This window comes from Diospyros lotus, chromosome 3 (genome assembly GCF_014633365.1).
Source record: "Diospyros lotus cultivar Yz01 chromosome 3, ASM1463336v1, whole genome shotgun sequence".
In the NCBI taxonomy this organism is placed as follows: domain Eukaryota; kingdom Viridiplantae; phylum Streptophyta; class Magnoliopsida; order Ericales; family Ebenaceae; genus Diospyros; species Diospyros lotus.
In genome coordinates, this window is record NC_068340.1 from 18,383,848 (window position 1) to 18,396,590 (window position 12,743).

At 37.6% G+C, this 12,743-nt stretch overlaps 1 protein-coding gene across 2 annotated transcripts; it reads right to left on the reverse strand.

Moving 5' to 3' along the window:
- Positions 1-184: 184 nt before the first annotated feature.
- On the reverse strand, positions 185-12,460 carry LOC127797431 (ABC transporter C family member 5-like). Of its 2 annotated transcripts, XM_052330326.1 has the most exons (13): positions 12,328-12,460; positions 12,027-12,094; positions 9,539-11,813; positions 9,116-9,436; positions 8,954-9,040; positions 6,854-7,540; positions 6,572-6,736; positions 5,274-5,568; positions 3,528-3,742; positions 1,802-2,107; positions 1,325-1,388; positions 974-1,213; positions 185-749 (listed from the first exon to the last, which is right to left on the reverse strand). In XM_052330326.1, exons 3-13 carry the CDS (start codon positions 11,648-11,650, stop codon positions 637-639), a joined length of 4,605 nt encoding a protein of 1,534 aa, XP_052186286.1. In that variant the 5' UTR covers positions 11,651-11,813; positions 12,027-12,094; positions 12,328-12,460; the 3' UTR covers positions 185-636. The 2 variants fall into 2 exon arrangements, with proteins under 2 accessions (XP_052186286.1, XP_052186285.1); XM_052330325.1 differs by lacking the exon at positions 12,328-12,460 and having other exon boundaries at positions 12,027-12,246.
- Between the last annotated feature and the right edge of the window lie 283 nt (positions 12,461-12,743).

The window sequence follows — 12,743 nt, forward strand, 5'->3', positions numbered from 1 at the left end:
ATAATTGAATCCAATCGTGAAGAAGAGTGGCTAACCACACAGACCCACCTGGAAGAGGTTGACCCAACTCCCAAATGACAACCTGGGTATCCCTCGTGCTCAAAAAATTAGATAAACTCAGTCTCCGCTGCAATCATAAAATAAGAAGTTTCGTGCACTAAAAGGGTAAAAGATGGCGACGCTATTATTTCTATTCACCAACACAAAAAAATTTGCATTTTCACAGTAAAGGTAAAAAGAGTACACGCAATTCCGCAAGTTAACACGAAGCGTAGCTGCTAAATTTCAAGGCTAGCTCAATGCAAGAAAGAACCTACTACTACTACTCTTTATTGCATACTCATCACTATTGCCCCTCTATTTATTGGCTTTCTTCTGCTCTGCTGAAGCAATTTATTATTTTGGCATAGCCTGCCAGCATCTGAATTGGTCAACTGCACTCAACAGATGTGAACTAACTTGCACACACTTGTCCCTGGAATATTTACTCTTTTCGGGGTTTCAATATGATAGTATCCTGCCTGTATGGCGCGATTTACCAGTTGTCGATTGAAGCAACACCACGGGCCGGCTCATTGAGGAAGCTCCCCGCTCCTGTTGCTAGTACACTCGAGCTTTTTGGGCATGTCACCCGGTTCAAAAATCTGGTATGCCACTTGACCTAGATGAGTACTCTGTCACCAGCTTGAGAAACATCGAAGATCTGTCCTCTAATAACCGTGCAGGAGTATCAAACTCTGCAACTTGACCTGCAAAGTAGTCGAAAACCAAGTCTGATGATAAGACCTCCATTGTTATACACTTGATGAATTGTACAGACTGTAGGAGTGGTTTGCCTATTGAAAGGTTTTACTGGAAAATGACAAAATGTTTTCAAGCTTAAGGAAGAGAGTTCTTCAGAGGTTCTATAACAATGCAGCAATGCTAATGTCTACTAAATTGTAGAGTATGAATGAAGTATCAGTGTACATACCATCACTAAGGACCAGAACCAAGTCACTGTCGATAACAGTTGGGATACGATGAGCAATAGTGCAGACCGTGCAGTTTCTGAACTCTGTTCGGATAATCTTCTGGATAAGATTATCAGTGGCCGAATCAACTGAAGCAGTTGCTTCATCAAGAACCAGAATTCTTGCCTGTTTCAGTAGAGCCCGGCCTAGGGAAACTAGTTGTCGCTGTCCAACGCTCCAATTATCTCCATTCTCTAGAACTATGAAGACAAGTACAACTTATTGATCCATCATAGAAAATGGATAAAAGGAAAGGTCCACATAAAACCATAATGGAGCTTTATTTAATGCTCATATATTTAGGCAGATACCTGGTGTATCAAGCTTTTGCTCTTTCTGGCGAAGTATCTCACCTAGCTGAGACTTGTCAAGTGCCTGCATCAGATCGAACTTAAATCAATAGGACACAATATGACCATTTGAAATAAAGAAGGCGAGTCTACTGGGTAACCACAACATGCTCACACATATTTGCAACAAGGGAAAAACTGGAAACCCTATATCAGTTACCAATTTTTTAGCCAGAATTGTACAGGTAATGAAGAGTTCATAAACAAATTTAGAGGGATGATGTGATACAAGTTATAAAGATGGAATCATCACTTCTGATTTCAGAGAATAATTAAAACAGCTTTGGTCGTGCACAATATCATTGCTGTTTCATAAATGCACCATTTTTTCTTATAGAATTACTTTTGCAATTCTCTTTTTCAACGACAAGAAACTTGTCAGCATACATCTTCACACATCAAGGAACAAAGAAGAAAAGTAATGGGAGCGTCTCTGACCTGCCATATTTCCTGATCTGAGTGTTCTTGAAGGGGATCAAGGTTTCCCCTAATGGTCCCTTCAAATAAGGTTGGATCTTGGGGTATGATACTCAGACAGCTACGAAGGTCAAGAAGACCAATAGTTGAAATATCAATGTTGTCTATAATAATTCTTCCATCCGCAGGTTCAATTAATCTGAATAATGCCTGGATCAAAGTAGATTTACCACTTCCAGTACGTCCAACGATACCTATCTTCTTGCCGCCAGGAAATGTGCAGGTTATACCATGAAGGACTAGGGGAAGATTCTCCTTGTAACGGGCCTTCAAAAAACAAGATATTCATTAGACAACTTCTTGCCTCTGATAAGTATAAATGCAAGTTAGTTAAATCTGTTACTTGAAAAAGAAGAAGGAGATAGATATTGCAACCAGAACCCACACTTTCTTTCAAGGACATTTGAGCTTCCAGGGATTAGGGAGAGAACTCAAGGAAAAATCTGAGATGGAGCCAAATAAGAAAATCCCTCATCGCAGGTAATGACTTTTTGAGTAACAAATAAATTTTAGAAGTATAAGTCATGTTAGCCTAAAGATGAAATTAGTCTACAGATCACACATGAAAATTATGCAAAAATTCAACAAAGGTGCAGGAGGTCACCATTTCAATTAATTGAAACCAATGGCTTCAAGATAGAGTAAATTATATATCATACTTTTAACTTGGCAATGAAGCTTGTAGCATGTTAAATGTGTATCCAACAAGTCAAGATAAACAATTAACCATAGTTGCTAAAACTGGACCAGTTCAGCCAGTTGGACAGCAAACCAGTCACCATATCGGTCTTATTCAAGAAAAGGACTGGGCATATAAACCAGTCAAATCCAGCAGGTTTCTGTGAACTGGTTAAACCAAATAAACCGATCAGTTTTAAATTTTGTCCAAGAATATTGATAAACCATAATTTTTAAAGATTTATTTTCTTTAATAGAGGGGTAATTAGTCTTTGTGAAGAAAAAAGAAAAGGAAAAAGGAAAACAACCAGGAAAACAAAAGGTTCAAACTCTATTTACATGTATTGTGATGATGAGATTTGAACATCTTAGTTAACTTTTTTGTGTTTTTAATTAGTTTGGTAATGATGAAATTTGATTTTAAGTAGTGATACATGTTTTTATGTTGTTTTAATATTTTTTAATGTTATTTAAATTAGTGTGCATATAACCTAAACAATGACATTATTAATTTATTATATTTCATATATTAGTTTCTAAATCAGCAGTTCAACTAGTGAACCGCCAATTGGACCATTGAACCAGTACCCTGACCGACTCGATGACGAATCCAATTTCAATAACTATGCAATTAACAAGAACGATGACCACAAATGTTAATCCTGACTACATGGATTCTAGACCTCCAGCCTTCACCGTTTGTTTAGAATTCATAATGTTTGATGCACTGAGCTTCACGCTAAGTGCCCGCTACCTAATGCAATTAAATATGCGCTATAGCAGAAATCCACAAAGTTAACCAGATCAGGCAAGTTCATTTTGTCTAGAATTCATGATGTTTGATGCAACGAGTTTTACACTAAGTGCCAGCAACTTAATGTCATTAAATATGCACACAGAAGGAATCCACAAAGTTAACCACATCAGGCAAGTTCCTTTTCAAACAGTTGACACCTAAACCTATAAACAGACAGAAGACAAAAAGGGAAGCTAGAACACAACTGCATACCTTCAAATCGATCAGTTCAATTGTCCCATTCTCTGGCCATGACAATGGTGGACGAGAATCCTCAATAACTGGTGGAGCTTCGCTAGGGATTTGGCAGTATTGATAAATTCTTTCCACAGAAATAATTTTGTTTTCAAGCTTGCAAAAGCTAAGAATCCACCGTGATAGCCGTGCATTCAGATTAAGGCCATAAGTCACAGCCAGGCCTGCCATACCTTTATAGGAGGAGAATTTCTATCAGAAACAACAAAAAAATAATTATAACTTTGCAACAATTGATGTCTTACTTTTTTCCCCCCTTCTTATATATGGTTCAACACTTTGATTTCGAATGATAAAGGAAGCTTGTGGTCAATTAAACCGAAATAGTATACCTGTTTGATTTTGCTACCAATTTATGTGTTCACTTTTATTCGTTTCGTGTCCATTTTTATTTTTGTAAAAAAAAAAATAATAGAACTAAATGTTGCATTTGAAATGTTAGTCATTTTTCAAAAATCTTGAAAATAAAAACTGAAAACAATATTTGATAAAAGAATATTGTAAATTTTATAAGATAATTGAATATATATAAATTATTTTATGTTGACAAAAATACCCATATGCTAAAAAATGGTTGGTCAATTGCCAGGGCTTAAGTTGACGAAGAAGGTGTGACTAGTCAATCACTGAATAAAGGGGGTGAAAATCAAACCACCTAAATGACCTATACTAACTTTGAGATTCCCTATACACAAGTCAGTTGATCTCCAAATTACTAGCATTAAGCAAAAACACATATCATAACAACAATTTACTCCATTTAAGCTTTCAAGTTTTCCTTTTTTTTATTCTACTTCTCTCTGTTCATTTTATTATTATTTTTTTTAACAGAAACAACGCCCAGGAATGTCATTTTCTCTGCTCTTTTCTGTAACCAAAAAAAAAAAAGAAAGCTATGTTCTGAGAACCAAAGTGGACCAATTGAACCGAGACCTGTCCAGGAAACTGCTCTGGTTCATAACCAGAACCAGTTGGCAAAAAAACCGGCCTGTGTTTGCAAGAACAGCGGTCAGATCAGGTCAATTCAACCAGTCGAACCAGCCAAGCTATTTTTATGCCTTTTCATTTTATTTCTAAATGTTAAAAGTATAATAATAATTTGAGGGATTTAGAAGGGTTTGAAGTCTATTATTTGTATAGCATCTATCATTTTGTTATTATATGAATAAATTTTTTAATTTTTGATTTGTAATTTTAATCTTTGATCTTAAGTTTATTTTATTTTCATTATATAATTAATTTTATTTTAGTATTGTTGTATTACCTTTTTCTAGTTGTAGGACAATGTTAATTAATACACTTTTTTAAATCTGTAACAATTATTTAATAAATTTTATTTTTTAATTTTTATATCATAGTTTTAATTAATATGTATTTATTTATTTATTTTACAAAAATACATTCCAGTTGGACCACAGTTCAACTACTGAACCGTGAAACTTTGCCCTTTCCAATTCGATATCCCGGTCTGGTTCTCTAAACATTGGAAAAAAGTGCTGGAATGTCATTTTTACATTATTTTGTTTTAGAAATCCTCAGGAAAAAGTACCAGTTTATGTGATGAGCCTACAAGCCCTCTTTATCTCATGATTGACAAAGACAAGCTGAATTACACTTCTTAGATCACAGACAGAAACACAAAGATCATGAGAAATTTTGGGGGACAGTAATTTGCAATTGCAGTTAAATAAATTGTGTACTTACTTGGATCTATACTTCCACGAGGGAAGCTCACAAGTAAAACCATGCAGAAAGCAAATACAAGAGTAGAGAGTAACTCCATCCGTAGGCAGAGCCACTCAATGGCTGCAAGACTGCAGAAGAATGGACGAGCAAAACAATCAAGAAGATAAAGGTTCCTCTTCAAGAACCGCTTTTCTTGCCCAAATCCTCTAATTGTGGCTGCTCCAGCAATGGATTCACCAAAAAGATTGATGATTGGAGATTTCTGGATGCTAACAATGCGGACCAGCTCCCTTGATGAAGCCATGTAGTATTTCTGCACTCGCATATCATAATTAACTCAGGTGGTATATTCACTCTACACCGTATCTTAGTTAAACTTAAAGATCTTGGTCATGAACCATTAGAAATAGGAATCAAGAAAACAGAAAAAGGAACCAGACCTAAGTAGAACCTCATGCTTGCTCCTCTTAATCAATCAACTGAAACAAACACCCTAGCACATATGCTTGTGAATAGTTCAAGCCAAAAAATAAATAATGTGAAACTTAAGAGTTTCACACATTGCAAACAAACTCTGATGTCATTTTTGGAAGATGTTGTGACTAAAGTTTTACTATAACAAGGAAGGAAATCCAGAGAGGGTACCACAGATTCAATAAATTTTCTGCAGCATGTCAAATATGATAAGTTCAGAATGAGGCAATAAAGTATCAACAACAGAGGAGCAAGCATTTCTTATATAGTCTGAATATTTCAAGGAGACAACAAGGCTAAGGTAGGAGTGAAATAACATAATATTGAAGATTGAGGTTCCAACATACATTATAGTAACTATTAGAAAGATTTTAACCAGATAACAAGGTTAATGCATGTTATATTGTATTCAATGTAAAGATTTTAACAAGATATTTCTTTCTAAAGCACTCAGTTTCTAACTAAAAGGGGCATTTCTGGAAACAAACCCCCATGGTTTAACATTTATAAGAAGACCATAAGATGGCAGCAAATTGATGGTCCTTTCTATCAATGCATAAACTTCAGGTTCAAGAAGCCCTTCCTTTCAATTAATTGAAATAGTAAACACTGGGTAGGACTTAAAGAAAAATAGACACAAGATTTAGTTTTACAGAAATACTACAGAAACAGACTGGGAAAGTCAATGATTGTCAATAATCAAGAAAAACACATAAATATTGGTACCGCAAGCCAATTAAGAAATATTGATTTCATGCTGAATGTTTCAGACTAGAAATTTCAGGAAGAATATTATTAGTCTACTTTACATTAGAAAATCAAGGAAGAATATTAATAATCACCTGCATCCACAAGCAAGAAATTGCCATTGGGATGACAAGAAGCAAGACTTGCCAGGTAACTGTTGTCATTACACCAACTATACCAAGAAGCTGGATTGTTGTTGAAGCAAATCCACCAAGTCTAAATGGAATATCAAGATCAACGACACTTTGATCAACAGAAACCTGGAACATTAAATAAAAAGGAGGTTAAAAGCAAGAAAGAAAAAGGCAACAAAAATCTGTTCATGTAAAGTGCCAGTAGTATATGGACATTGCTTTCAGCAAGAATATATGACTTACACGATTCAAGATCCTTCCAGCTGGAGTTGAGTCAAAGAAGGACATTGGTGCTCGAAACACAGTTATAAGCATTTTTAGAAACAATTTTTGTGCTGCTGCTAGGCCAAATGTGGCTACAAGCACAGCCCGGACAAATATAAAACAAGAACTCCCAAACGCAAGAGCCATATAAACAACAAGGAGGACCATACTACTTGTTCTAGGTTGTTCCCCTGCTGTTTGTGGATTTGCCCAAGCCATCCACCAATTACTAGCTATTTGAAGCACCTGAAACAGTGTTTGTGCAAGAATAATGAGTGGGATTAGTAAGCCTTTATATGCTGCAGCCATATAAGACAAGTACACTTTCATGCTAACTCTTCCTCTCTCCCTCTCCTCTTCCTGAACAAGCTGCTTTTTCTTTGAGCGTTTTGATTTCTTTTTTTCTTTAATTGGTTTTTGGCCAAGAGACGATCCACCATCTTGTACTTCCTTTCCCAAATTAATATCATTTCCAATTGATTCACATTTTAGTAGAACAGGCCCATCAAAGGGGTTGCTTCCTTCTGAATCTTGAGATGTGCAATTGGGGATATCCATAGATTCAATTGCTTCATGGTGAGCTGAAACCAAAGTTTCAAAACCGGTTCCTGTCTGCAAAAGTTCATCATATTTGCCAGCCTGAATGATGCGGCCTTCCTTTAAAACCTGCAAAATGAAAGCCAAACATCCCAAGAGGGATCAAACAATAAGACTACAAAGCATGTTGTCACAATCTGGCATTCTTCAATCTAAAAAAAAAGGTTGAAATTTCCACACTGAGTCCCACAAGTGGCTGCATGGGGCCTTTAGAGGCTAAAGATGGAAATACATATATGTATGTGGTGTATTACGACAGTGGTCTTCCATGAGTGCCTTTGTATTCCTATCACACAGTTCCAGTTTTTACAGTCTCCCATGGCATGTTTGCAATTTGTACAGAGGCAATGGATTGGTTCTCCCATGCTATGATACTTGTACCTCTAGGGAGGAGAAGTACAATTATCATGACCACTACTTGAGTTCCAGGAAATTTGAGTATAAAGCTTAACGAGCTAACATGTCAAATATTATTTATATCTGGGGTTCCTATCGTCAAAGCAAAAAAAAAAAGGTCAATTTTTTTGGATGACAAAAACATAGAGAGTTAAAAGGTTAATGAGGATGAAACTTGAAAAATTAAGGGAACTTAAGTCGGGGCATAAAATGAACTTTTGAAGGGAAAAGCTTAATATTATAAAATTTGATAAGTATCTTGTCTCCATTAAACTTCATCCCAGGATCCCAACAGCTGCACAGTTACTTTAAGTGAGGATTCAATTTGTTTTCAAACTCTTCATGCAATCACATGGTGAAAGAAAACAAAAAAGTGGATGTTTCCCTGGACCTTAAATCTTTCCAATGACTATCATTATGTATCTATGTGCTGTTACATTGCCTTTGCATTTGATTTGGTTCAAGTTCAGAGAGATGGATAATGCCTTCCTAAGCTTTTATAAGATTACTACTGATTTTGTCTTCTTTCTTTGTTCATTATTACAGAACTTCCTAAATGATTTTAGACGAAAATCATAATGTCCATTAGACAAATGACCTTTTGTATCCCATAGACTCAAGACTTCCATAAGAAAAAACAATAATAAAAACAACCTAAGGTTCAAGAATCTCCAGCCCTCTGTGTGTGTGCGTGTGCGTGTGCGTGTGCCTGTGTGTGCAAGCATGCAAATGCCTAGGAGTTCTTAGGTATACTAATCCTTGGTTTTACAACTTATATGACCATACAACCTTTTGTAATTGATCTACTTGCCGTCTGAATTATAGTGCAAAAAAGTAGACTAGGGCAATGGCCTATATGTTGCAGAAACCAAACACAGCCGAGATGCAGTAAAGACCAATAAACTTAATTCAGGTGCACGTCTTCAAAAGAAATTAAACATAAAAAAAATAATAATAATAAAACTTTAGAATGGATTTAATAAGAAGCAATCCTGCTAATTCAGAGCTTAGAAGAAAAAGAGCCCATAACAATATACATCATCCATGGCATACCATATAAAGTACAAAGAATAGATGATTCCTTACCAGTATCATGTCTGCAGCAGGCAAAAATTCAACTTGATGGGTTACAAAAATTACGGTCTTAGTGGCTAGTGCTGTCAATATGTATTCCTGCAGTTACATGTTAACATGCTTAGCTAAACTGCATGCATTTTAACTGCAAAGAGGATGATTACAAATACTAACCTTGAATAATTCTGAACCAGTGTGTGCATCAACAGCACTAAAGGGATCATCAAGTAAATATATGTCTGCGTCTTGATAAAGTGCCCTGGCAAGCTGTACACGTTGCTTCTGGCCACCACTCAGATTTATGCCCCTATCCCCAATGATGGTCTGATCCCCATGTGAGAAAAGCTCCAAATCTTTCTTCAGCGAACATGCATGGATAACATTCTTGTACTTCACCTTATCCATTGGGCTACCAAAAAGTATATTCTCTTCTATATTTCCAGATTGTATCCAAGCTGATTGAGGAACATAAGCAGCAGAACCACATACTCTAACCTAAAACAGAAAGATTTACATAATATCGCGACTGGATCTGATAAATCCTATAGAAAAAGGGACCAAAAGATAGAACAATAATAGCTTAGAACTGCAACTTACTTCACCAGAGATTTTTGGAATTTCGCCAAGGATGCAAGAAAGGAAGCTCGATTTCCCAGAACCAACCATGCCACAGACAGCCACATGCATTCCCCTTTCCACCTTCATTTTGATTCCACATAACGTTGGCTTGGGAAAAGAAGGATCCCAGCAGAACTCACCATCATTAATTTCTATTGCTACATCAGTGGAGCCTCGTGGTAGATTGACAGTAGCATCCTTCTGCAACTCTTCCTCCTCCAGGAATCCTGCAATCCGATCAAGGGAAACTTTTGTCTGAGCCATCATAGACACCAGGTCAGGGAAGTTTCTAAGTGGTTCTTGGAGAATCCTGAAAGTGGCCAAAGCAGAAAGAACGCCACCTGCAGTAAGCCGACCACCCAACAATATGGAAGTACCAAAAGTCACAACCGAAACAAAAATTGGGGAGCTCCAAAAGATGAACGTAATAAAAGACTGAGAGTAAAGAGCTTTCCGGAGCCACTTAAACTCCATGTTCCGCATTTCCTCCAGCTTCACTCGGTACCTATCCTCCCAAGCCTGCAGCTTCAGAATCCTCATGTTCTTTAGACACTCAGAAGTCTTCCTCATCCTATCATCCTTAGCAGCCATTAAGTTGTCTTGATAATCTTCTTGAAGCTTAGCAAATGGGACAGTTACTACTATTGAGATAATGGTTGCAATCAAGGTTGCAACACAAGCAATGCCAACGTTCTTATACAGAATGGCAAGGGCAAGAATGATTTGCATAGGAAGCATCCAAATGTCATGGAGATACCATGAGTAATCTCCCACTCTCTGAACATCAACTGCCATGTAGTTCACAATCTCCCCACTGGTGTGACTTTGCCTGGCTAAGCTCGAGAGTCTTAGTCCCTTTTGATAAACCATTGCCGTCAGAGCTGACCTAACATGCATGCCCAAAATGTCAACCCCAAGATACCATTGCCGAGTTGTTAGTGTCTCCACCAACTTTGCTGAAAAGAATATTCCGGTAAGAATATAACCTTCATGTTGGAAAGTCTCATTTCCCCCTAAGTAATCGACAAAGTAGGTGATCATGTATGGACCCACATAGGAGACAAGAGTATTCAGACCTGCAAAAATGGCATTACAGGCTGCCTCCTTCCAGAGAGTTTTGAGAATAGCCCACGCTAAAGAAGGCTGCTCGAGAGGATTCTCGGCTTTCAAATTCTCCCAATTTGACTTTAAAATCTTATAATTGGCCTTGGACTGATCTTTTGGTGCAAGAAGTGGAATGTCCTTCAGCTCAAGTGGTCTCTTTGCACCAATTGAGAGCAGAGAGTTCAACCAGGAAAGTGTGGCCAGACTAAAGAACCCCGCTTCACTATAAGGTGTAACCTTAAGAATTCCTGCTTCTTCTTCAAGCAGCAATGGTTCTTGAAGATCAGAGTTCCGGCATACATTTATACCCGTGGCCCCACTAGTTGCAAGAAAACAGAGGAAAGCGAGGGCCGGGGTCACCGCCAAGTTTTCAAAAACATGAGAACTCAAGTGTTTTGAACCTTCTATCAGAAATTCTTTTCCATCGGTATACAAAGTACACAAGCAAATAAAAAAAGACGCAACCCACCACACCCTCAACAAAAATGGGTATTTTTCAGAGACCTTGAATCTACAGTGAAGGACTGAAAAGCTCAGCACAAACCAAGCCAAAGCCTGAGATGCAGGCAAAATTAAAAGGACCCAGTTTGAACCCTTCTCGTGTGAAGCATCTCTTAGCAAACCAACACCATCAAACCCTAAAACCAGTAATTGCAGAAACAACACATAGAAACAACAAAATATTGAAGCTTTGTATCCAGTACCAATTTCAATACTTGAAATCTCACTATCAACACCTTGGTGTGTCAGACCTATGTTCGCATTTGAATCCTCCTTTAAGATTTGAACCCGACCAACACACACAGATATCCGTCGCACTGATAAGATGAACAGAAAAACGAGGAGCAATGTCAAGTTTATGCAAATTGATGCTAGTTCCAATGTAGGCCAATCCTCAAAGGCTCCAGAAAGATTGTTTACGGCTGAATAACTCGCCGTCTGTGGCCATAAACTGGAGATTTCACCGACCAAAAGGCCCGCACCCATAATAGATTCCGATTTTTAGGTGAAAGTCACTGAAAATCAGCGAGTTGATGCAGTGTGTATGTTTATGCAACCAAGATCGATGATTGTACTGAATGCCCAAGAACGGCGACAAGTTCAAGACATGAAACACATAGAAACAACTTGTGTTTCGCCCAGATAGAACCTGCGGACACATTGCACATCAAAACAAACCGATTTTCATCACCAAATGCAACAAGGAGTGCAAAGAGGCAGAGACATAGAAAGAGGCTTTGTTTTCTCTTCCTCCTCTATTTTCTCTACCGCCATGCTATGTATTCGGAACAGAAGGGGATAAAACATGGTATGAAATTGAAACCTAAACGGAACCCATTACATAAAATTCAAAAAAACTGACCTGGGTTTGGGTTTTTTCTGGAGAAATCTTTAATTGGGGCGGTGGAGATTGCCGAGGCAAAGGCAATCCTGCAAGACAAACAGCAGCATAAGCTGCCTTCAGAGACAAAAAATACGGAAAATACACCCTCTGAACTGCTACCATCTCAATAAGGTATGGAGGAGCAAAGGCTTTAGAGCGAGAAAGAGAAGTGGAGATCCGCCATGTTCCATTGTAGATACATTTCACAAAAGATATATAATATTACCAAAAATATATATAAAAAAAAATAATGAAAGATTACATTTTTAACTTTCTCTACCTTGTGGATTCGGTCGGTTACACTGCCGTGTGAGACTTGGACTCCAAACTCAGGCGAGCTTGAATTGAATACAGATTTTGATTGCACAGTTTTCAGTTCACCTATCACTCAATCACCTTGCCTTTATAGAGACACAAGTCATCAGAGAAAAGAAAACAAACCACAGAATGCTTATGGAAAACACGAAAATTAAGAGCAGATATTATCATTGGTAAATAAATAAACAAACCTACAGTATGTTATGTAATCGCAACTTAATTAATGAGATCACCATGTGGATCCCAGAATGTCTTCACAAAAGAAATATTTGATTTGTCTGTGTGGCCTGCTGCCACTGCCCTGTGTGTGTGTGTGTGCGCGCGCGCGCGCGCGTGACAGAGAGAGAGACAGAGGAATTTGAGCCTTGGTGGAATGGT

Bases quoted from the DNA above. Each gene is read 5' to 3' on its own strand.
- LOC127797431 (XM_052330326.1), bottom strand. From the start codon at position 11,650: ATGGGTGCGGGCCTTTTGGTCGGTGAAATCTCCAGTTTATGGCCACAG. The intron at 9,437-9,538 runs GTAAGTTGCAGT...TTTCTGTTTTAG, and splicing joins TTCCAAAAATCTCTGGTGAA to GTTAGAGTATGTGGTTCTGC. The intron at 1,389-1,801 runs GTCAGAGACGCT...GATCTGATGCAG, and splicing joins CAGATCAGGAAATATGGCAG to GCACTTGACAAGTCTCAGCT.